The 26,240-nt window shown below is 40.4% G+C and overlaps 1 protein-coding gene and 2 long non-coding RNA genes across 3 annotated transcripts; 2 read left to right on the forward strand and 1 right to left on the reverse strand.

The window, feature by feature from the left end:
* Positions 1-16,107, reverse strand: LOC134165242 (prostatic acid phosphatase-like). Its single transcript, XM_062621818.1, has 11 exons — positions 15,994-16,107; positions 14,515-14,610; positions 11,994-12,080; positions 11,207-11,359; positions 8,991-9,089; positions 7,809-7,904; positions 5,314-5,446; positions 4,069-4,151; positions 3,096-3,202; positions 2,466-2,635; positions 1-155 (listed from the first exon to the last, which is right to left on the reverse strand). Exons 1-10 carry the CDS (start codon positions 16,105-16,107, stop codon positions 2,479-2,481), a joined length of 1,125 nt encoding a protein of 374 aa, XP_062477802.1. The 3' UTR covers positions 1-155; positions 2,466-2,478.
* LOC134165243 (uncharacterized) lies at positions 59-12,392 on the forward strand. The gene is made up of 4 exons (XR_009965446.1): positions 59-161; positions 5,285-5,424; positions 10,160-10,355; positions 11,436-12,392. It is a non-coding gene; the product is annotated as an uncharacterized LOC134165243 (long non-coding RNA).
* Positions 16,090-26,240, forward strand: LOC134165244 (uncharacterized). Its single transcript, XR_009965447.1, has 4 exons — positions 16,090-16,167; positions 17,021-17,070; positions 17,887-18,053; positions 25,814-26,240. It is a non-coding gene; the product is annotated as an uncharacterized LOC134165244 (long non-coding RNA).

The following is a 26,240-nucleotide window of genomic DNA, read 5'->3' on the forward strand; positions in this document are numbered from 1 at the left end:
TTCTTACAATTTTAGCATGTTTTCCTTTGATGGACATCAGGAGACTCTTTGTCATGTGATGGAAGTTAATGAGAAATGTTAGACTGTTGTCACGTCACAGTGTGGGAGGAGATGTTTCATGAAGCTAATCACACTGAAAACCATGGAGGGAACACCTAAAAGTAAGACAAAAAGAAAGAATCATTCATAGCAAATGGCCTCATTCTCCAAAACCATGGCAAATCTGTTTAGCAGCACCTCAAGAAGTGCATGGCTCAGCTTAAGTTCAGAAGTGTTAACAAATTTGCTCCCATTTTGATGGAATTAGGAAAAGTCTGTTGAAACGGTGAGACAGTCCACATCAAAACCTTCCTGAGCAGCCAAAAGAGCACAGAGGGATCTCCTTGCCAAATAAGCTGAGCTGCCTTCACTTCCTGTGTTCCACACTGTGGTCACTGTCATGTGGAGGAACTTGGTTCTGATTTATACTGCTATTCTCTTGTGTGACCTGTAATAGCAATGCTTGCCTAACCTCTGTATTTTCATGTACTGCACATATAAGTCATCTCCATGAAGCTTCAATTCAGCATTTTCTGGGAACAGCTCAGTTTGGGAAATGGTATCTCCATGTAGAATAGCTATGTTAGTGCTGTAACTTCACTGATTTCATTAAGAAGAATCACATTTATGGGCTTCTGTTAATCAAATGCTCTGAGGCATGTATAATCCAAGTATTAACATGTGCTTTAGCAAAGGACAATATTTGAGATTATTATTGACAAAGATGACAACAGCTGAAATCAGCGTGTGTATTTGGTGCAAACGTGACCTATAAACTCTGCATCACTTTTCAGTTCAGTTCAGCTCCATGGTGTTAAAGATCAGCTGTTCCAGCCTATCTGCAGTCATTGAGCATTGGCAATACCCGGTGGTTCAGCTCTGCTAGCGGGCTGTGCTGTGCAGGCTCTGGGGCTGTGTGCCTTGGAATTTCCTCAAGTGCCGCTCATGCATAGCAGAGAGTTTACAGCTTCTGCCTGCAGGAGGAGAGTTATGAGCCCCAGAATTGGGATCTGGCCCCAACAGTTACTGAAATGGAACCATTCTGAACCATGATAAAATTGGGGAAAGTGTCAGATTTTGATATCACAGAATCCCAGACTGGTTTGGGTTGGAAAGGACCTTAAGATCATCCAGTTCCAACCCCCTTGCCATGGGCAGGGATGCCTCACACTAGACCATGTCACCCAAGGCAAATATTGTTTGATTACTAATGAAGGCAGTTGTGAGCAGTGATGCTGGACTTGGTGTAAATTGCCTGAACACCATCTAACTTCTACTTAAGCAGAATTTGAGAACTGAAACAGTGCACAGCCTTTTTTTTTAGCTTAAAAGGCTAAATATTTCTATCTTTATTCATGCCAAATTTTGATGATATGTTTATTTTTTTTTTACTTAATTACTGTGTCAGTTTAACAGTTTGCTTTGTGAAGGAAGGGAACTGATTTCCACAAAACTTAGATTACTAAGTACTGCAGTATGAACATTAAATACTTACCATTGTCTTCCATGGCTAAATTAGTTGCTTGGCCAAAAAAAAAAAGTCATTAGAACCAACCTCCTCCTTCCCCTCAGGAATTAATCACCTTTTGCAATTAAATGTGGTCATTTCCTGATAGGTCTCCTGAGAATTTGTGAGCAGTAAATATAGTGAAGAAATGTATTTAGTGAATCATTTAGTTGCTCATTTTTCATTCATTCTGACTGAACTGTTTCCAGTGTGTTCATGGATTGCAGACATTGAACTGGAAATGATTTGTAAGCAGGCGAGTTGGCTTGCCTGCATTCTTCTGATCGCTAGCATTTCAAATTCTTCTTAAGCTCAGTGATTCAGAAAGCCATATGGTATTTTATAACATTAGGTCGAACATTTGATCATCAAAAAAAGTGGGGACACTTTTGAAGCCTGGGGCCTGTATGCTTTTCATCTCCCTTAAGGAATATAGAGCTAGCTACAACAGAGAGAATGTAATTATCTGCCTTCGTGTTCCCGCTTTCTGCAAATGTAAATATCATCAGTGGTCAAAACGGAAAGTCAGACATCCTAATATTGAGATAGAGACAACCTACCAGGGGATGTGTTAGTATGCCAATGTGTGTCTGTATATGTTTGACATTCTGGTAAGTACCGATTGGGTATACTATTCAGTATTCATCTGTTTTGATCTCTGAATGTCTCCTGCAATCAAGGGAATGCATAATGTTGTTTATCAGCTTCTATTTCAGCAGAAAGTTGGGCTGGAATGGATGAATGTGTCAATGGAGTAGAAATTATGGCCAGTGGGTACAATTCTGTCTTAGTGGACCTGCACATTTTTAATTTCATACCAGACCCTTATGAAAATGCTTGTTACCTCAAGTGAGCTCTTGGCAGAAGGCGTAATCCTGACTTTACATTTGGCTACATGTCCCTAGAGCACTTAACTTACCTCGTTTTATGTCCTACATCCTACATTCTCTTGTCCAGTAGTGTACCAGGACTGGGGCGACCAACTGAGTGAATCTCTCCAGTGGACAGCGGAATCTGCAGCCAGGGAGAGTGAGGGGGTGAGGATCTCTCTGAGTATTATTCCGATAGTACATTTCTATGGTGTATTGCCTGTTCCAAGATACAGAAGGGTCAAAAGTTAGGTATGCAGAACCACTCCGACTTTCCAGGATGTAGGGGTAGTACTTCGGGACAAACTTGTAGCCAGCTAATTTTTCTGGCTGTTAATATGTGCCATTAGTACTCTGAGGGGATCTTTTAAACAATAGATGGTCCACAGCAACTTGCATGTCATTTGTCTGCTTGGGAGAGAATCGAGGAGTTAAATAGATACAAAGAGTAGAGTAAAACCTCTCATTACTGTAATGAACTAATATATAGAGGGTGTTCAGGCTGCAGTGCTGTGATTCCGCTACTATCAATAGCTGCTAAATTGAGTCAAATTGTAATAATTCCAATAAATCTATAATCTTTTTGTGCATAGTGAGCCTTGTTGCATCCAGTTCAAGTCATCTGGGGTATTGCTTTTTAGGAAGATGGTAAGTTCTCAGTCCAGCATGCAGATACTTGCCCATTTTTTTCCTGGTAAAGTTCAAAAAAGTGACAGGCACTGTAAGGAGGCAGTTTCCCATTGAAGACATTGAGTGCCATCTGTAAGGCAGCAATGGTGGCTGCATGCTGTAAATAGAAGAAACCTTTCATTAAAGGCCTATTGAAAATGCTTGCATGTACCTATTACCTAACAATATGTTCAGCACACTATCTGTTATCTGTCCACTTAACATTATTGATGGGGCCTCATTAATACTTGCCCTCTGCAACATTAAGCAGTTCTATGGTGGCTGTACGAACTGAGATGCTACATGTGTAAAATATGCACATCTCTAAATATCAAAGAAGTCTTAGTCACTTGTACTTCTTATTGAGGTTAGTAGGAGCTATAAAAACTTCTAAAAAGAACTAGTGGCTTTGCATGTTAAATAAAGAGTATTTTAAATCAGATTAGTTAGCTCTTTGGCTGGTATACACCTGATAGGTCATAATCTAACTGCTGTTTATAAATAGGAGCTTTTTACCAAGAGCAACCCAACAATTTCATTCTCCAGTGACAGCATTTGCACATTCTAAACAGAACAGTTGAGTAGCTGCCTTCATAGACCTTCTAAAATAACTACTTGAACTTCGTTTCTCTTGTCTGAAAAAGATGCAGGAAGCAGGGGTTTGTTTCTGAAGTATCTTTGTGATAGAATTTCAGTAAAATAAGGCATGGTTCCACAAAACATGAGTCATGGTTTTCTCCAGTTCTCTGCTTGATCAAAACAATATTACAATGAAACATGCCGTGGCATCAGGTGAAAAATGGAATGCTGCAGGTTTCAAAGTAGGATCTGTTCATTACAGACTGAAAATAATCCAATTATATTGAAGGTTAACCAAATAAAAAGTGCTTGTAGCGGTATTTCATGAAGGAAATAAAATTTCATGGCTTTCACTGCATTTAATAACTGCAGAAAAAGAGCATAAAAGAAACAGAAGGGACTCACCGCAGAATACATAACCATTTTTTGCTGGTGTGAAGGCTTTCTAGCATCTGAGATATGCTTTAGAATATTTTTTAACAGAATACCTGCAACAAAATGGGGAAGCAGTGAAAATCAGAGGAATGCTCATGGTAACATCTGTATCACTTGTTGCTGGTTTAGCACAATCTGCCTTTAAACGCACCAGATTTATTCAATTGACTTTACAGGTGATTTGTGCAGAGTGCCTTGGTTAATTCTGATAACTACCTTTTATGTGAACAGCAGGCCTATTTTACTTCTATGTCAAAAGTTTTGGGGACCCGTAACAGCCTCAACAGCTTCAAACAGTGAATTCAAAGCTGCTATGTGCCAGCAGAACAGTGCAAGAAGAGCACAGTAATGAATCATTCTACCCTCTTTTGTGTGTAACTCCATGGGCTTCATGATTTCCAGAGAAAGAGCATATCCACTGGACGCTGGGCCTTCTTGAATTATGTGGTTGTCTGTGTTTTGTTAATGTTAACTACTAAAACCATGAATTAAATCAATGCCTGTGCTAGTATGTTAGCATAAGGTTGGAATCTTGACAAATTAAAATCCTAAACTAAGAACTGCCCATGCTAGCAGAATAAGACACATGTTGTCTTCAGCTACTGATGCATTTTTTAACAGCAGTTGTTGTAAAGCAAGAGCAGAGGTTTGAACTTTGTACTTGGCTTTGTAGGTTGGAGCTCCAAAAAAGCAAACGAATTGATCCATGCTTCCTGACTGTACAGTGTCCATATGAAACAAAACCAAGTAACAGTGAATGAGTGGAGGAGAATGAGTGATTAGAGAAGGTATAAACTATTCTAAATTTCGGCTACAATTTGCTGAGCAGAATAAAGTTTAGAAGCAGTTAAATAATCTCATTTTAGTACTTTCAGTAATGGAATATGAAGACAATCAGGCAACAGAAGTTACATCCTGGAGATTATACAAGTAATACTTTCTTAAGTAAGTTAAGCTTGGTGGCTTACATTAAATTCAGACTTCATTCAGTTCAGCAAGAACCTGCATATTACTTTGGGTTTCTTATACAGTGTGATCAATACGGTATCTCCTTTATAATGTTGCATTAAGACATTCATGATTCATATCCTCACCACCAATATCCACATCATGGCATCTTTTGCAGTTTTACTACAGAACTGGTGTCAATGTTTATTATATATCCTTCTTTTCCATTCTGTTGTAGGTTTTAAATGGGGTAAGAATACAGCTTACCTCCCTGCAAACGTGATTTCTGTATTTGTTTGTGGAACCCAAATTCCGCGTGCAGCAACAATTCTGAGAGCTTTGTTAGCTTGGTCCTGACACCATGAGTAGCCCAAACAGGTACAGTGTAATTGTTAATATCCTGTAGCGAAGAGAGAAAACATGGTGATTTTCTTATTGATTCCTGCTGCTAACTCTTGTTTGTTCTGGTACAAAATGCTTGTCAGAGTAAATTCTGAGTATTTCAGTCATGTAACACTTAATAATGACTGTATTTTGCATTTAGACAGCTGTAGAATTCCGGTCTATGGCATCACGCTGCTGAAAACAACTTTGAAGGGCAGTGTTCAACAGCAAGAGGAAAAATAATAGTAAAGAACATGCAAAAAGCAACGGGCATTATTTATGCCAATTGCTAATGCAGTTGTCTAGTGCAAAAAAAGTTCACTTGGTGACTCTTTCAGCCATCTACTGGGATATATAATGAGATGCTTACTGAATCAAATCCTATATACATGCCAGAATTTTAAGGGCTGGCAGTTGAGATCCAGAGATGAATTAGGAATATGTATAGGTATAATTCAGGCATACTGGAATATGAGGTATATGCATAGGGATTAGCTAGATAGATGGAATTCATACCTACTCATACCAGCTCTGTTGGATACTGCTGTAGTCCTCAGGCTAAAGCGGGATGGATTAGTCTTTCCTTGGGGATGCAGCCCAAGATACATTAATGGTCACTGCTGCAAGAGGGGAAGATACACCCAGCTCTCCTGGTTTCACTTATACCCTGGATTCCTGTTTAAGCAAGGTTGGTATCTCTCCTTTAGTGCGGGGTAACCATTGGACTGATTTCCCCAAAGGGAGTGTTCTTGTAACAATGACTTCTAAGGAAAATGCCAGCTACTTGAAGGGTTTGTTTAAACAAGTGAAACAATAGAAAATGTTCGGTTAAACCAGCTCAGGTCACAATGTCTCACTTTCTCCTTTAGCAAATGTGATTTGTGTCCTGTGACTTGCTATTTAAGACAGTGCTGTAGGCCCGCAGGCACCTCAGTCTCCAAGGTACCTGAAAGTCAGATGACACTTAGCCAAAAGTAACAAATACAGAGAGATGCATGCTCCTGTAGTTTCATGAGTTGTATTTAAAAATCTATGTAAGAAAGCTCTTTTTGTATGCTTGAAAGGGTGAGAGTGACCTTTCTGGCAGCTGTCTTAACTGATACCCCCAGTCTTCACTGAGTAGTATGAAAGACCAAAGCTCATCAAATTTAACACTAGAAGGAAAAAAAAAAACCCAGTTAATTATTTTGTCTTGCAGCATTTAGCTGGATCCCTGATGGCAGCTGTGGATTTTGCACATCTCTCTGGTGACACAGGATTCTCAGTATGACATAACAATTGAAATAAAACGTTGTGGTCCTGAGCTATCCTGCATTTAAAAACCATGGAAGGGTGATCTCACTGAAATTAGTGAGATGTCCCAACCTGTTAACATTTCATGTAGCTTAAGGCCCTTGCTGACATTCCATTCACGACCGCTTTCGCCAAAGCCGGACCTTTGCAGAAACTGCAGGGCAAAAGGTAAACTCATTATGATCACACCAAAGTATTTCACGTTGCTTGTGAAATCCACCTTAAAACTGCCTTAGTTTTCTAGGGGATATCCCAGTACTAATCATTAATATTAAATGTTAAAAGAATTATGCATGAAAGCATTTGTAATGAAAGCTGTCTGCAACAATAACTTCTTAACAGAAGACACAGCTGTTTTCACTTGCTCCACCTGAGATAAATCTACACTTTGAAGTGACAGGAAGCGGGGCTTGTTGTTACATTAAGGGCACTCAGGTTTTTGCAATCCCACTCAGAGGTACCAGGCTGTGGGATCCAGATAACAGTTGGGCTCCACAGCACCCTGTTTGTTATAAAAATGCATGCTTCTGTGGGATGTGCCTGGTTCCTTTGCTTAGAAAAGGCTCCAAACTTTCACAAACAATTGTGTCATTCCAATGTCTGCTTAATTCATGACCACTCCTGTCCGTATGCAAAGAATGACTTCTCTTGCCTATGCAATATCTTTGTGGAAGCATGCTTGTTTTATTCCTGTGTTCCATATTTTATTCGTGTGGATCTCTGTGATGGGCTTTGGAGGAGAAACAAGACCCATTTTATCTTAAGGTATGCTTTTGCCTAATTCTTCATATGTAGTCACTGATAGGATCTTGAATTCAATAGGCTATCAGTTTGTGTTCCTTATAGTGGTGGACAACCCAGAGCCTCACACAGTCATAGTGTCTTTACAGGATTTTCAGTTGGAAGTTTGGTGTTAGGTGAGGGTTTCTGAAGAAGCCAAAAGCAGTCTGTGGTTTGAAAAGTTTGGAAGCATAGACCTACCCTCTATGGATATCAATACAATAGAATTAAGAGCTAAAAATCCCAGTTTTGAGGAAGCACAAGGATATCTATTGGACCTTGAGAATTTTCTTTATATTATTTACCTCATGTTGTAAAGTGTCAGAGAGCTTCCAGATTCTTTCAGTGTTCAACTTCTTCAATGGGTAACCTGTATGGGTGGCTAAAAACTTCAGAAATGGCTGGAATACAATAAAGCAAACTTGTAGTGCACAGGTCCTCTTTACATCGTTTCCACACACTGCCATACTAGTACACAGCAATTTTTAGAAACAAGATAGTCTTCACACTTAAGCAATGAGCCATTCATTACCTATTAGTGAGAGAATTTGGCCTGTCCTTCTAGGCAAGCTTGGTTATCTGAGTTCAGATTTGAAGTGTGGTGGTGGTTTATGCTGGGTGGAAATGTTTGGAAGAGGGTTGAATAGAAGGGACACAGGTATCTGAGGAAGTCTGGTGTAAATCCAGAAAGTGCTTAGAGGAAGTGTGACACAGAGAACCGTGATGATGTTTGTATTCAGCAGAAGGGAGATATAATGTAAGTTTCATAAAACTGGGAATTGTGATTCATTTGCATACAAGACCCAGATGCGGAGCCACAGAGGGATGGCTGAGGTCAGTGGTTAAAGATTATACGAAATTGGGTGAGTTTGATAGTGTCATTTTGAATAAACTCATGAAGAAGTTTACAGCAGAGCAGACAAGTGGTTACATACGCATGATGATTCTGATGGTGGAGGAGGGAAGGAAAGGGATACCTTAGAGAGGCAAGAACAAAATGTGAGAACCTGAGTGAAGACTTTGGGTGTGAAACATGAACAGGTACTTGAGGAGAGCACTGAGGCTGTTAACAGAAAATCTGGAGTATCGAGCTGTGAGCATTTTGTGGTGAAAGAGGAATCTGAACGGAGTTATAGAGACAGAGACGTCAGAGGAGTTGCTTTACTTTGGAGTAAACAGAGCGAGGTATTGGCACTGATTTGATCAGAGTTTTTGTTTTGTCTGCTCTCCTGGAAGGTACACGGGCTCTTTTGTTGCAAGGTAGTCAGTAGTTTCTCCTTGCCATGACTTGCAATTTTAAACTGATGAGAAGAGCCCGGTCCAGATGGATCCAGAATGTTGTAATAGGTTTTTGGTATGCTGTCTACACTCAGTGTGAAGATTAGAGATCTGAAGGAGCACTTATTGACTGCCATTATTTAAACCTACCTGTTAGACAATGTTGACAGAAATGGTACATTTGATTTCCAGAACTGAAAATACTTTACCCTGTACTGCTTAAGTTGCCTTTGGAAATCCCGTGTTGCAAAGGTTTCTCTCAGAAGCTCGTTGTATTTTGGACAGTGTGAGAAAGGGAAGTAGAGCAACTGAAACAAAAATTGCAGAACACTAGTTAGGCAAGGTGCTTCTTGTTCTGCAGTCCAGTGTGCCCTTGCAGGGTTGTTGTTATGATTGGCTGCACTAGTTGAGACAAGCTGAAGAATAATTTGGGAATGTCGTTTTCAAGGATATTCATCTTGAGGACTGTAAGAGTCATACTGATGACTACTTACAAACTAAGCTTTGAATGTTCAGAGGAGTAACAGCTGCAGTAGTTCAAAGTTAAAAGGTTCATTTACACAAGATGACATGTGTTCCTTGACAGAACGCTAGCACAAGCCCTCGTGAACTGCTTTGTGCTTGGCTTCCCCAGGGATGATGTCACTCCTTGTGTTCCATCCTCATTTAAACACATCGTCACCTTTTACTAACAAATTACCCAGAGTGGCTGGACTGCAATAGGAGTCTTTGTGCATACTCAGCTGTACTTAGTGGCCTTACCACAGCTTCATTTAGTTCAGCTAAATTGTGGAAACTCGTGAAGTTTCTATAACTCAGTTTTGTCTTTCTTTAATTCAGGACATATGAAGGTTAAAGGTTACATGCGACTAGGATTACTTCAGACTTTGTTAATTCATTTATCTCAGCTAAACTGAGTTTATTCTTGTTTGAAGCTTTTAATGTTACAATTTAAGCAAAAGTTAAAACAAAATTTGACACTGGGATACTCTCACTGTTCTTCTATAATACACTTTTTGCCCTTTTTCCAGTAACAAAGTTCTATATAGTTCCACAGTTAAAAGAACTTCAGCAAGAACTTGAGAGCCCTGAAGGGATAATTGGCTTGGAAAGCTTCCCAGCAGTTCCTCAGTCTTTTTAGAAATAGAATTTACCTATTCCAGAAAGTAGGAAATTATTTCTGAATTAAACCCAGAGGTTCATGGACAGGCATGACTGCAAATCAATGCGAGATAGTTGTTTTGGATAGCAGGATATACGTGGTCTCAAACGCAGCCTGTGTATGTAGTAAAGATAAATATAGTTGAACAAAGTGTGAAAAACATGTATGTATTCACGACTTTAGGATTTGTTTGAATAAATTTACTTGCTCCCCTAGATGTGACTAAGGTGCAGCACCTGTTTGCTGAATTTGCTAGAGGTGTTGATATCGGCCACGTGTATGCTGGAGTGTCTGCTGGGGTACCACCATCTGTACCAGTGTCAAAAGGAGCTCCTGACTCTATGCCAGCTGTGTGCATGAACAGGAAGACGTGTCTCCATATCCTCTGTCTTCATGCTTTCATCACCCCAAGGTGAGAACCATTGCTTCATAGCCTATTTAAAATGATTCACTTATCATCACAGGCTGAGTTTGCTAGACTTGTAAGCCCACACAATTTGTCTTGGATCACATGTGCAAACCTCCTCTCTCAAACTGGGACTTACTTTGTACACTCCTCATCTTTCCTAGCTTTTTACCATGGGTTTTCCACAAATGGGAAACTCCAGCTCCACTCAGCTGCCCAGCTTTCCGCTCTAGGACGAGTTTATGCAGTTACAGAGCTGCTATCCACACAGTTCCTTATAGCTCCAAGGTGAGGAGTTGAGGAAGAGAGATGAATAAATACATTGCCCTGTGAACTTATGTTCTTAAAGCTCTGAGTCCTCCTTCCTTTTCCCTTTTACTTTTTCTACCAGCCCTCAAAGTGCAGGTGCTGACCTTCCAAGCGCATGAAAAACAGTCCTCTGACTCAATTCTCACAGCAGTGAGAGTCCCCAAATAATGGTTTTGTCTTTTCGTGGTTGGCTGTGGATTAAGAAACGTTGAAGCACTAGTGAGAGCAGTGCTTCTGTTCTCCCACAAAGAAAGTCACGTTTGTGATAAATCTACTTCTGTCAGTGTTTATTCACATTATAGGTTAATTCTTTTTCTCTGTACCTAGGACTTCTGCTTTTCTTCATTCTGTGTTAACTCCAGGTCTCTGTAGAAACTCTCAATATTTCTACTCAGCTTCTTTGGCCTTTCTGCACAATGCCTGTAACGTTACATACTTTTCATTTCCTTTACCATGCCCTTTGTCCTGCCCCTTCAGCTCATATCCTAGGCATTTTACTAATGATTAAAGGCAAGCAAATGCCCCTGCCCCTGCAAGTTTTTACTCACCCTATCATGTGACAGTGGCACCGTGTGGACTGGAATTGGCTGCCAAAGGATTCCAGGGTTCCAAATCTGGTCCTGTGTTGGTGGGTACAGCCCGGCAAGACTTGCCTGAGCACTCGTAAGTGTGTAATCACAATCAGTGCTTTGAACATAAATCTGAAGCAAGGAAAAAATAATAGAAGTTGTTGAAGGTCATTTTTCCTGTTTTGTTTTGGGTTTTTTCTCTTGGTAGGAAAGGAAGGGACAGGTACTACGCTGAGAAAGCTGTCATTAAAGTGGAGTGGAGTGAAAGAAACGATAAGGAAGAAGGAGGGAGAAAGAGTGAAGCTGGAACAAGGCCTTGGAATAAAATCTTGTTGGACAAGGAACCTGCAACATGGTAGCATTTCCCTTAGAAGTCCTAGCGAAAAGCAGTAGGACTCACTCCATTTGAACACGTAGGCTTTGGCACAATGTGTATGCTCTGGACTGCTGGACCCTAAATGAAAACTCAGCTGTATCTGCACTCCATATGGAAGTATAGCATTGGAGATATCCAGTATGCTCAGTGCCGGGAAACACTGAGGCATCTGAGCCTGATGTACAGCCTAAAAAGCTTTCACATGGTGTTTTTGAGTTAACCAGCAGCCTGAGTTAAAGTTGAGCCACAGTTTCAGAAATACTTTGGAACGACATTGGATTCAATGGGTATTACGTTTTCTTGACCACCATCAGCTTCAGACTCTCATGCGTTCAGGAAGTTCCATTAATATCCATGAAAAACATCCTTCCTCCCAGATACAGTACTTGCCTCACGCTGCTTGTATGCAACACTCAGGAAATAAGAGTATCTCCTCCGCATGTACTGGCCAAGCTCGTACTGTTGCTGTATGCCAAGCTGTGGAAGTAACAAAATAGTGTAAGAGGTTCCAGAAGTGCGTTATGCATCTTCTTCTACAACCACAAGTTGAGATGATTTTTCATATTATTCTGATGGAGACCTTTTTCCTTTCTAAAGTGAAGGAGGACAGAAGACAGGTGAAAAAAGCAGTAAAGTTGCTGTGTCTGCAGTATCAGATAATGAAAGATATGCCTTCCTGATGCAGCTTTGCATTTTCCTCTGTGGAAGGCATGCTTACCCAAACTAGTAAGACTGGCTGAGGGGCAGGGGGACTTAACGCAGGCTTATAGATGTCTCAACACCGTCTGCATAGTGGAACCACCTGTCCATGAAGATGTGTCCAGGATGTGAATCACAGAAAGTATTGCCAGCAGCTCCCTATGGAGGCCACAGCTGTAGCTTGAGCAAGATCTTATTTCTCAAGATTGAAAATCTTAAATAGAAGACTTCATGTAAAAGCCCTCCAAGCCTTCAGGTATTTTGTGCAATGGGTAATTGTATCAACAGCCTAAAACATATGATTCTTGGTTCTCGCCTAACAATGTCTCTATCTTTAAGCCACTGGATCCTGTTAGGCTTTGGAATGACATATTCTATACCATCACAGATCTTATTCCTAGTAAGATAATAAGATGGAATCAAGTCACTTAATCTTTGTGTTGAGCTAAATAGATGACAGTTCTCTACTCTCATAGCAAAATGGGGTTTCCAGACTCAGCATTTTAGTAGCTCTTTGCTGAACATTTTCTAACTTACCAGCATAATTTTGTAAAAACATGACATGAAAATCACATGCAATAGCCCTGTACTGGCCTCAGTATTGTCATCTTTTTACTTGTACTTGGTTTCCTGACCTAAATTGAAACGTATTCAACTTTGCTGAAATAATCATTACTCTGCACTGGAACCTCAAGTACAGTGATTACTCATTGCTTCCTGAAGTCCTTTTCTAAGTCATAGGATCATAGGATAGTTCAAGTTGAAAGGGACCTCAGGAAGTCTCTAGTCCAACCTCCTGTTCAAAGCAGAGTCAGCTATGAGGTCAGACTAAGTTACTCAGGGCTTTATCCAGAGTGTCAGACACGGCCCACTCTGTGTGTATGTGCTCACCTCTTTCTGTTGCTGGAATTGTGCATCCATTTTCCTAGGGCATATGCTTGGCATAGGTTTCTGCCCCAACTTGCCTTATATGTCTGTTGTTAAATCCTGACACCTGAGTACTGAAACCTTCCATGCCTTGGAGCAAGTTGGCATGTCGTGCTGAACTTGCATAGTGTGTCTGTGGAATGAGTGAGTCACAGCTGAATTAGGGCACAAGAAGCTGGTCTGTTACTCCTGTTTCTTCATGGGAGGTGATGTGAGAGGAAACAGGCCTGTCCTTGCACTGAAGATCGGTTTGGCCTCCTAAGAATGTTGATGAAGAGAAACCCCTCATGCAGTTTGTTCTGTTTGGGTTGTTGGAGACCTGGCAAATGACTAGCTCCCCTAGGAGAGAGAAACATAAGCCACTGTGCTGGACATAAGGTGTGTGAGTGAACTTATTCTAGAGCAGCCTGAGACACACACTTCACAGTCTGCCTACACATGCATAATACCCATTTATCTGGGACATCCAGACTTCTGGCACTTCTTCAGCTAGACTGCCTGGTTCCCAGAATCCTAGGCAAATAACTAGTGGATTTTTCCATCCAGACAACATATCCTGGGGGAATGAAGCACAGACACAGTGAGTGCTACCGGTGGGAGTGAGCAGAAGTAGGGTTCAAAGCATGTAGTGCCCACGTATTCCCTTAGAGTCTGATAGTACAGGAGTTCACCCTTGGCTCCATTCACAAGAGGAGGCAGTTACTTACAGTTAATGCAAAGACACAGTTTCTGCAGTTGGCCTCTGGAGTTGCCTTTGCTGCTGCTAGTTACTACCATCTGCTGATGCTTGTGTGCTAGCTCAGCTCTGCCGTATTCCACCACTAAAATAGCTGAGCTCTAAAGCTAAGGCTTTAAACTTCCCCTGGCATAACATGAGAGAAGATTCAGCTATTACTGATCTTAGTAGTTTGTGAGCTAGGAAGTGCTCAGCAGAGACTGAGGATGGTTTATGAGCACTTCCACCACTTTATCCTACTGATGTGTTTGGCCTCAGGTGAGCTGTGATGGTCACCAGTGCCTGGCTCCTGCCCAAAGACCCTAGTCTGCAATAGCACAGGTCAACACATGTTGCTCTTGGACCAGAACACGCTGACTCGATGCCATTTAAAATCCGTGACTGCTCATAGCTGTAGCCTCTTAGTAAGTTCTTTGGCTGTCCTTTTGGAGATCTGTATATGACAATTTAATATGAGCTTTTTCCAAGTGAAAACAAAATTCCAAGAGCCAAGTATGAACAGACCACATTCCAATAGTTCAGTGTATTGGCCCAGGTAAGCAAACGCACCTTGGTAAGCTGTCCACATCCTTGCTGCCTTCCAGCTTCTCTGTGCTTATCAGTTGGAAAAAACTCCTGTGGGGTATGGTCACCATGGCGAAATACCTGGAAAACACATGGAATTCCCTTTGCTTTAATGGGATCCTTTATGATGAATGTAATTAGTGCAGTCACAAGGAATGCAATGACAGTGAGTACTGTATCTGACAGATGCTAAATATATTCATGGTGCTTTTCTTGGGTCTGGATAGCTATAATACCTGTTTGATTTAGTTAGACAAATGTAACTCTTCCTAACATTTGAAAAGCAAGTAGCTCAACATCTTTTTTTTTTTTTCATGTTAAAAACCATGCCTATAAACCCCCCCATGATATATCTTGATATATTGCATATATATCATATTTATATTTTGCATATAAAACCCATGATATATCTTAATATATTTTAAATATATTTTAGATATTTAGGGAACTATAGGCCAAAGCATTAAATAAACAGGAAACAAACAGAAGCATGTAAGTAATTTTCCAGAAATATGTTGATAGAACTAACTGGGAATCCCTAAGGAAAAACACCCAGCTACTTCTCTAGCTACAGTTTCTGTGCCTGGCTGCTGTGAAACACTTTCTGGTCAGAACTTAGCCTTAAAAAAATACTTGTTGACTTTTTCAGCATTCAGAGGTGATAAAAGTGTCATCTAATCCAAATAGCAGACTAAACTGTTAGTCTGAAAACATTGAACCTGTTCTGGAATTTCACTTCAGATACAGATCAGCCTATAAAGATACTTGGAGATTTTTCATTCCTGTACCAAATCCTTGCCTTGCCCAGCAGAATTCCTGTAGATACATGGATTGTCGTTTTAAAATCTTACCACCAGATGGGTTTGTTTTTTTACTTCTTAATCAATGTAGAGAGAGCTAAAATGGAAACCTGCAGCACAAAGAGCATGGAAGTGATTTGCAAGCTGGTGTGACATTCAGAACAAGAATCAGGCTTCTTGCAAACAAATGGTACAGCACAATCATTGCAAGTAGCATCAGTTTCCCAGCACTGACTCTGTGGTGTTCATTCAGTGCCACTGTGCCCTTGTTTGGGTTTCAGCGAGTGAAATTTGGTTTGCATGGTAATCCATTGAAACCACCGGAAAAGTGGAAACCCGTCCAAGGCAATGAGGGGGTTTGCACAGTTGATATTTAGTTATGCAATCCTCTTGTACAACTCAAAAAGGAATCCTGTGTAATTCCCCTCTCAGTGCTATAAAAAAAAGCTCTCTTTGTCAATCCAGAAAGGGAAGTTCATGTAGGACTGCACAAGAGACAAAATGATAGAATCTGATTGAAAATGGAGGATTTTTTTGTACAGTGCAGTAGTGAATTTTGAATATGCAGGAGCCAAATATTCAGAAAGCCCCCCCCAGAGGTACAAGAAGAGCAGGAAGTGACAGGTTTTGACAAGTTCTATTTGCCCGTGAGCTATCTACTTACTACAGACACAAACTTCAGTTTTCTTTTAGCTGTCGTTTGGTGAAGAAAGATGCAGAAAAGGCAGAACGTGAAACACAGACTCCAGATTCCACACACCAGCTGCCTTGCTCTCATCCTGATGGTAGCTTTCAGCTGCTTTGCACACTAAGGTCCCTGGATGTGGTGATACAGTACGTATGCATCTAAGAGGGGAGGAGCCAGTTGTGCTCAGTGAAGTCTGAAAGTGGGCTGTGAGCTTCCCTTCTCTCTTCTTTCCCTTCTTGGGTTAGTGCTTTTCAGGGAATATGTGAAATGAAAAGTGTATTTTGCAATTGTATTTCATTTCTGTGTCCTTTGTATAGCATGCCATGGAATCTCTGAGCCCTCTAATTCCTACCCCTTGCACTTCCAAGGCAGGTGAACGTAAAGAACTAGAAGTTGCCTTCTACTGTTTAACCTAGGATTTAGGATGGGTCAGTCAGCCTTCCCAAAAGTGAAAATGCTGCAGATATGCTGTCTTTTGCTGTATGCAAAAGAACTAGTAAACCATCCTCCTTCCTAGTGCCAGGAGAGTCTTCTCTGAACACATTGTGCTAGAAAGCTAGAAGGAGCAGTGCTGACAAGTGTTCTTTTATAAAGGGTCCCTGGATTTTCCCCTGGGTTTCTGTGGTCTGCAGAATGTTTTGTTGCACAGGAGCAGGGTTAAGCCTAAAGTCAGGGCAGGAAAATAAAGGTACATGGATGAAATTGATTGACTATGTCTCTAGAACTATCCCCCAGAATTTCATAGTTAGGTACACGTCGTAGTTTTATAATGTCTCTTGCTGCAAACGTTGTTACAGAATGCACAAATCGAGTTCTTTCTGCCATTTCCTTGATAGACCTTAAGTGAAGAAAAAAGTCTAGCTCAGACGGTGTTGCAAGAGACAGGATTGATGTTACAAGCTTATTGGTCTATGTTCAGTCACATTCATGTGTTAATGAAAGCCCTGTTAATATGTAAAAATTGAGGATGATTCTTAGTGATCAAAAGCTCTCTGTGTTTCAGAATTCAGAAGAAATGACTGAAAAAGAAAAGGCATGTTGCTACCCAAAAAGGTTATACAATCACAAGAGAGCTCAAGCACAAATAACAAACCTTCTCTTCATAATTATTAGATATAGGCTTCTCTAGAGGGATCACTTCCCCAAAGTAACAATGCTAGATCTTTCCCATCTGTCAGAGCTAAAGAGATTCCTCTATGAAAGATTCAGAGGTCAGACGTTGCTGGTGCGAGGTGGTGCATCTGTCATTTCTGCTTTTGTGCCTGACAAGTCTAACACACTCATGCAGAAATAGAAGATATGGGGAGCTGCCCACATTTATTGAGAGAGAAATTAAAAACCGAGGGACCTGGGGGAGATATGAGTCAACTGATTAAAGCTATTCACACCCGGTAAGTTCTCCTGCCTCCACTGGCTGTCATACTTCAAAAGCCTCTTTGAAGAGACTATGGTGTTGTGCTGTTTCTACAGGATGTGACACCAGATGCTGCTCCTAAAAGACACTGCTCTGCAAGGCTAAGTTTTTAATGAGACCAACTTGTATGGCTGAGGGAAAAGAAGTGATTTCTCAGAATCACAAGGCTCCATTTGGGTTCTTCTGATACCGTAGGTATGTCTAGTAGCGACAGCAGATTTACAACAGGAGCTGAAAGGTACAACTTGAAGCTTTTCAAGCAGCCACTGCCTCACCCTTTCTGTGAGATTAACAAGAAAGGTGAAATTACTCTTACTTTGGTGATGCAAAATATTAGTGTAAAATCTGATACTTACTTCCTTTGATTTGATCTTGGTGCTGCTAGTTCTGTGGCGCATAAAAGACTGGAGTTATTTTAAAGTAAATCAAGTTGGTTAACTCTACTTCTTTTGAAGGTCACAGAGGGAAAATGAAACAGTGCTGTGCCATGTACTGGTGTTCCTGAGACTAAAACTCTAGAGAGCAGAAGATGGAGCTTTCTTGGCAGCTAACTCATACCTGCAGAAATCCCTCATTGCATGTGGTGAGAGGTGTGAAAACTACAGCTACTTTCAAAGTCAAGGTAACTGATTCTTTAATATGCCTGCAGCCTGTGTTAAAACAACAGTGGAAGGTGGAAGAGGAGGAGGTAATGATAAAGGCAATAAATGAACCTCCCTCACTGCCTTGGGAGTAGAAAGGAAAATACATGAGGTGTAGATCATATGCCTTTATCTTACCAATAAACTTGGTGAAATATTTATGAGATTGTGATAAACATGCTATTTTCAAACAAGTAAAAGTACAGCTTTGTATTGCATCCTGTATTGTGCTATCTGAGAAGTCAGTGTCCTAAGAAATGCTGCTGGTCCTTTGACATTGTTTAGGGATTGTAAGTTTTCATTAACAGTCCTTCAGTGCTTTAAAGTAGTTTCATGGTAGTGCTGTTATTGTGTTTAAAAGCTTAGTAATCCAATGGACAAAACTTAGCCCTCTACCTCAAAAATGCAATATGGAGAATCTTCTCCAGGCTGTGATGCTTGGAGAAAGCCCCCTTCCCCAGCTTGTAAGTGTAAAGTGAAATCTGCTTGGTATTCAAACACAGTGTAGGATTGGCCTTGTGGCTTGAGATGCTACTTCATTGACAGTGGAGGAGGATCAGAATCAGTTGAAGATATGCTGATAAAAGCATGTTAGGAGAAGACTGCAGTGTAGAATTAATGAGGGGAGAAGGAGGTAGGTATAGGAGGACTTCAACCCTGCCTCCCCTCCATTCCCCTTGCTGAAATGTCCCTTAGTGGGGTACTCATTCCAGTCTGTGGTGTTGAAATAATGACTGTGGCTTTTGCAGTTTTGATGTTCATGTCCACTTCCATGCCTTTTTCATGTCTTCTTTTCTCAGCCCCAGTCAGATCAGGGCTGTGCCTGTCCCTGAATAGAGTCAACTGTTTCCTTTGGTTTACAGTGTACCTGTTGGTCTCATGCTTGCACACTGGGATTAAACAATAAAGAAAAGTGAGGGTATCATTCATTCAGGTGTGGTGAACTAACAGACAGAACAGAACATTTCCAAGTCACTTGCTTAGTATCTAAATAGATAGGTATCAGCTGCCTCTGTTTGGCTAATGCTTAACATAGACTTCTTTGGTCCTTTATGTTAGGAAAACAAAGGCATGTTGTGTCACCATGCCTGTGCCTCAGGGACACATTACCCCCACCTCAAAAAGCATTCTGCCCCAATCAGATACACGCTTTCTGTTAATGATTTCAGTGCTGGCATGCAATAGTCTTTCAGTTCATTTTAAGACCGAGTGAGAGGCATGTTCAGCTGTCCTGAGGAGCTGGGTTGAGACTTGCCAGAAGGATGAACAAAATGGAGCATCTGCACCCTGCAAATAGAGGAATCTGCAGGGGTAACAAGGGCCCTGAAAAGCTGAGCATGAAGTTCTTGCTGTCGCTTGGAAGGAGTAGGGCTGTGGTTGTTCTTAGGCCATTCAGTATTCTGGGCAATTGCCTTTCTGATGTCCATCTGAAATAAAGTACTTGTTTTGCACAGTAACCAGCTGCTTCTTCATTACACTAATGCAAATATAAAGTAACTGCACAGACGCTGGTGAACTTGTTCTAAATATATTTCCCTTGAGGGTTACACAGCTGTTCTTGCACTGATGTTTTTCTCAGCACCTTCTGATCTTCTGCATTTTTTTGGCTGTGTTTTGGATATGTGCATTTGCTGCTCCACATCCTCATTTGATATGGGTTGGATTAGCTCTTTATCTTCTATGGAGTAGCACTGGCTTACAGGGGCTTAAATATACAGGAAAAGGAGGATGTTACTATCAATTTCCTCTCCCTGTTCTGACAAAGCATTATTAAAAAGCTGGCTCCCAGTGATGATACAAAAAGAGATCAAATTCTAGATCCAATCTTCATCTGGAGTTTTGCTGGACTGCAAAGCTCCCTCTTCTCAAACATGAGCGCTTTCTCTCCAGTCCCATGTGATTCACCTTTGTCATCATGGAAATAATGACTCCAAGCAAGACTGACATGGAGGAGTTCCAGATTAACATGCAGCTTGGTAGTTGTGTCTTAACAGATGATTACTATAATATCAGAACACAGGGATTTAGCAGACATTATTCCAGAGTGGTGGTGATTGTCTTAGTCTACCAGTGAGTCACAAACCTGAATTTTGGGCAGTGTAAAAGCCCTGTATTCTTTTTTCTGTGGATGCATTCCAGCAACCTTGTTTTGGGTATGATGGATGGTTGTACCACATAACCAGACTGCCACTGCAGGGAACACTTAAAGTTTATAGCAAATTGGTAGGAGACAAAGACCTTTAGACCACTGACACTAGGCAGTCATTTAGACTTACTAAGGAGTTGTGTGGGACTGAGAGGGTCATGTTAAATTTGACAGCAGGTGAGACAGTTCTTGTATTAGAGGAAAGGAACATTTTCCTCCAGCCAGCCATCATCACAGCTGTCTAGCTTGGGCATAAAGCAGAAGTGTTTCATCCAGGTGCTGACATAAGTCCAAACAACAACCTCCCTGTGTGTAATCAAGCATCAAGCTATTGTCCATGTGCACATTAGGATACCTGAGGGGTTTGGGTTGCTGCTTTCTTCAGACTTTAATAATTATATTTAACTTTGAGGTAGGCTACAATAACTACGATTAAAGCAATTGTTCTGCTCAGCTGGAATGATTTCTGATCATGCCCTAGCACAATGCTGCAAAATTTGAAATGCAAATATGTGGGAGGCAAGAAATGTTCTTTTGATAATGTTTTTATTTCTATTGGAATGAAACAAAAAGTCCTTTATACAAACCCAAGCTGAGGTCAAGCACAAGCCAGCGATTGCTGATAAATATTGAATCTTGCTGGTAATGAGCATCATCTACCCATGTAGTTTAGTTTTTGGTACTTAAATCCTCAATTAAGAGTGAAGAATTAGTAAATGAGCTGCTTACTTCAGAACTAGCATCCCCTCCATCCTTCTTTCCATTCTGTGCTGTTATCATCCTTCAGTCTCTTTGGATTCTTGGCTTTTCTGGTCATTTCTGCTCTTGTTCATTTTGATTAGTGAAGCATTTTCTGCTAGGACGTGAGCATCCTTTCATGGCACATTGCAGATCGTTTTTGATCAAGTGTGTTTTGAGAAGCTGGTGATTGATTTAAATATTTTCTGAACGAAACTGTCCGAACTGTTGCAATGGAAGACTTTGGTTTTATGCCACTGCACCGCGCTTGTTAATACTAACTAGGCTTCACGGTGGCATTACTTCAAAGCTCTCTTGGCATTTCCAGTGTGACCTTTATCAGTGAAGTTTTCGTTGACTGTCAATACGGTTGTTAGAAGCAACTGTGTTTTTGCTTTAGGCCATATATCCAGTTTCTCTCACATTAAATTAGACTAAAATAAATATCGTGTATCATGGTGATAGAAATTGAGATGTTTTGCAGACTTCCACTGAATTTAGAAGTGACATTGGGCTTGTTCTGTAAGGTATTTTGATCTGCCTCTACAAAGTAGCCTGAAAAGATGTCCCACTCCCTTACCTACTATAATTCCTGTGTTGTCCATATTTGTCTTCAGACACATCCATAAAAAGCACAAAAGGTGTAAAAGTGCCTTTTGCAGAAATGTGGGACAGACTATCCAGAGGGCAATAGCTAAAATGATGTATGGGCAAAATGGTACTGGCAGTTAACCTGCTGTTTTGTTTTGGGATCTCTTACTGAGTTGGTGGGAGAATAAGTTGTGTGTGAAAGTGGTAATAGCTTCAGGGACCCATCTTCATATAAAAAGAAGTGCCAGTAGAAGGGAGGTGTGCAGGTATTGGCCAAGGCCTTTTTGAGCTGCTGCTGCTGCTGCTGAGACAGATTAATGTTACCTTCAGATACTGATCATTTTTGGAAACAACCAACCGACCATTCATTAGCCACTTAGTTGATAATTATAATGCGGGTTTAGTTTTAAAAAGTGTGGGTTTATAGGTTCGATTTAGAACATGTTGGGCTTTCCAAGGAATTTGTGAAAGCACTGCACTAAGCACAGGTAAGCCAGCCAAAGTGCCTTGGACAACTGGAGTATAATCCAGGATATTCTGCCTTCATAACTGACTTGGATTTCAGTAGAGGCTACATGCTTAGGCAGGAGCCCAAAATAAATAACCAGGATTAATGCTTCAGGTAGTGGGGGAAAATGTTACCCAAAGGAGCCCTGAGTTTAAGAGATAAATGTTTAGTTTCATGGTCTGATTTGTATCAGTAGATGCAAGGTGGTAGCCCACAAATTCAGCTTTCTTTTGATGTACATTTCACCAAGCATGATAGAATTGGTCAGTGTTCATCATGTAATTCTGCACATGTTTTCCACACACACTGAACAGTGAATAATTCATAGTTTACTTTCAGCTAAACAGTGAATCCCTTCTGTTGGGCCAGCTCTAGATCGGAATATCATCTGAACTTGATTTAAGCCAAACCGCGAGAAAAATGCAATAGCATGGAAGTTTATTTTCATGCGAACCAAATAAAACCTGTATGCCTAAACCTCCACAAGAACTGAGAAATAGTATAATAGTTGGGAAAATATTTGCCTCTATCTACAGGCACCTCAGAGAAATAACTTGCAAAGGCATATTGCCATCTAGTGTTAAGCTCTCTTCCATTCGTTGTACTTTGGGCTAGTGTAGTTGCAGTAGATTCCTCCAGTAGATTCTCACTTGTGTGAGAATCATTGGAAACCCAGTCATACCTTGAGAAATGCAGGACATCATCACTGCAACCAGACATGAAGAACACATGGCCACACTTAGATTACATTTAGTGGTTTTCAGTCCTGTATTCAGGGTTGCTGGCAATATAAATTTACTCTCCAGAAGGGTTTTGTTAAAGTCAGCATCCAGTTCTTCTTTCAGCATTGTGAGAAGGGGTGAAAAAACAATGTAATGTTTTCTCTATACCTGTAGTATTAACTCTTCAGTCATTTTCTCTTTGTATGTTTTCATTGCTGTGGCCATAGGAATTCAGCATCTTTCACCAGAAGTCAGTATCTTTGTAGAGAGGACTTGAGTGACCACAAAGATCAAAGTGGGGTATTTCTTCTCTTCTTTACACATAGCTTTTTGGGTTTTTTTTCTCCTTTTCTCTTGCCTCTCAGTTCTGAGTTTTACATAATGTTAAACAGAGAAATTCTTGATGGTTTATTTTTCATGGTATTCAAGGATATTTCATATTCATATTCAAAGTATTTCATATCTCTCTTTCCATGTTTGCTCTTTTGGACTTACCTGATTTGTAGCAATGACTTCCAGCTAGTGAACTGGAGATTAGAATTTTATCAGCTGGCTGGAAACGCTTCCTCTTAGAAAGGACTTTGCCTCTGTGATCACCTGCTTTATAGTTCTATAAAACTTTGCCATACTTTAGAGATTGAAATTGTAATTTCCTTATCTGTATGAAGTAGGTTTTAAAAAAATAAAGTAGCTTTACCTAGGAACAGTATGGCAAAAGGTCCGTCCAGCTTTTGTGCATCCAAAAGTACATCCAGCTAAGCTACCTTCTCTGTTAAGACAATTTTTGTAAGTGAGGGGAGGCAACAGTTTCCAACAGTGCAGACTAACATTATTTCCAATGTTGAAAGTTACTGGGTGGAAGAAGGAAAAGAAAAAGAGAGTTTATTCTTTATTTCGTCATCTGTTGACCTTGGAAAGGTAAAAGTAAATATGGAGCTTTATCTATTTCCTAACTCTGTATGTGCAACTTAACTATTAGACTGCAAATACATCTTAGTTCTTTCATCCTGAGAATAAGCAACTGGAGAGTCAAAGAAGCTTTCTTAAGTCTATGAACATACATAAGAATAGCAAGTATAGCTTTTGTACTTGCACCCAGACGGAATTGTCCAAGTCAAGTTTGCAGCATCTCTTGTGCTTGCTGTCCGTTACTAAGCCAGTTAAGGAGCTGGTTTGGTTTAACTATGCTGTTCTAAAATCATGGCTGCAGTGGATTTTGTTCTTTTCATACAGTGCCATATTCTGTTTGCTTGTCTTCCTCTTTTGACACATAGCTCTGTTCCTTAGTTACTCTTTTTCAAACAACTATCACTCGTTGATTGCTAGGTTGTTCATTTCTGATAGATTTCGTAACACTTTCTTCACCTCCTGTCAGTAATGGCCTAACAAAATTACTTTCAAGACATTTCTTTATTTTTTTCCTTTCATTATCACCTTGTGAAGCAAAGAATAGCTAAATCTACACCCTGCTGGTTTGATTTTAGTTTCCTGGAAACATCGTTTGCTGACGTATTGGAAAGCTTAATATTGTTTGATCTGTCTAAGCTGTTAATAATATTCTATTGGTAATCTATATTTTACTGAATTCATTCTATTACAGACACCAAGTTTTGATAATGCCATAAACGGTTTTAGATATTTGGGGGAAATTGTAAGTAAATGCTGGTTTGGAAGTTAGATAAATGATTTCTGGTTAAGAACATAAGAAAGGGAGAGATCCCACTGGCACATGTCATTATGCATTTCTAATTGAGTTACCATCCATCTCCACAACCATGAGACAGACCCAGCATTCTGGGATTGTCCTATGGTTTATAATGGCTCCAGATTTATTCTGTACGTGAGTGACACTGCTATGGAGTTGCATCAGTGGAACAGTGCAAAAGGATGATACAGGCATTGCGATGTCAGTGTTATTTGACTTGGCTGTTTTGTCCATTGGATAACTGAATTTCCATTCCCTTTTCTTTAAACCCTTGGCAGATAGTATTGCTACTTCCCTGAAGAGCCATTATTTCTGCTCCCATTGTCCCTGAAAGTTGTTTTGTTTCTTTGTTTTCTCCTGTTTAAGCTGTGGGCTATTGGTCACTCTTTCTAGGGAAGAGGAAGCTCTGAACTGAGGCACATAGATGCTGGAGGATTGCACTGCCAGGAGGCGCTACGTACAGAACAGTTAAGAGAGCACAGTATCCTCTTAGAATAGTAATCAAAATTCTTTCCAGGAGTGAATTGAAAAGAAACTAAAATATCAGCCCATCCATACTGCATACATTTACACAAAGCATAGTTCCTCTGGTATCAGTTGATCTCCTGGAGACGTATAACAGAAGGAACTGTGTGAGTCTTATTACATGGGGTTCCCCATTCCCTCAGTAGTTTTAAGTGTGCCTCCCCAAAACGTTAAGTAAATTCTCCTACCAGAAGGGATTTGCAAGGGTATCACTAAGAACATGTATTTTTTTCCTTGCTTAAATCTGAATAGAACAGAGAAAAGTAAAAGAAGCAAAGAAAATACACGATGTAACAGGCACTGCTTATGAACTCTGAAGTGTCTTACCTTTAAGTAAGCAAGACAAAAGTGTATTTCTGGTACACAGTATACAAATACTTCTGCCTGTTCATAAGACCGTGTAGTTCCTAACCAGTGTAATGAGACTCAAACCTTATGTCTTTGATATACAAAAGAACATGGGAGGCCTGTGGCTTCCCACGGCTCTGATTAGAACAAGAAAATGTTTATGAACTTGTATTCCGTGAAGCTAAAAGACTGCACAAGGGAAATCTCTTGGAGGAATGTGAAGTCTGGCTTGCAGCTCTGAATACACAGTTGTTTGTTTTACTGTTAACAGCTTCCTCTCAAAAACCAAGGGCAGCATTATAAACTCTTTGTGCAAATACACTTTCCACCCCTGTTTTTATAACGGAGAAATCCTCTTCACTATATTCTATTTAATAATTAAAGAAAAAGTGAAAACCCAAACTAAATTCTATGTATGAGATACAGTGCAAAGGTTAAAGTCTTTCTATCTTCTTCAGCGCTCCTGAAATTTGAATGTTCACATTCACTGCCATTTAGGGGCTGAAGGAAGTGGGGCTATTCAGGCTAAAGAAGACATCCCAGTGGTCTTCACATCCTTAAAGGCTGCTTCTGAGAGGAAGGTAATAATCATCCCCATGCTGAGCAAAAAGAAGTATAGACTGGAATTGCAGAGAGGCAGACTGAGGTTAGACATAAGCACAAACTCAAAATAAGGAGAGTGAAGGAGTAGCTATGAATATTGTGAAATTTCCATCACTGAAGATGTTTAAAAGTGAGTTACACGAATCTCTGCTGTAAGAATATAGCTGTAGACTTGCTGGGTGGAATTTGGAATTGACTAGCTGACCTCTTGGTTTATGGAATCAGAGAAGCATAGAATCGTAGAGTGGTTGGGGTTGGAAAGGACCTTAAGCTCATCCAGTT

This window comes from Pezoporus occidentalis, unplaced genomic scaffold (assembly GCF_034315485.1).
Source record: "Pezoporus occidentalis ecotype Australia unplaced genomic scaffold, CSIRO_AGI_Poc_V1 ctg235, whole genome shotgun sequence".
Lineage (NCBI taxonomy): Eukaryota > Metazoa > Chordata > Aves > Psittaciformes > Psittacidae > Pezoporus > Pezoporus occidentalis.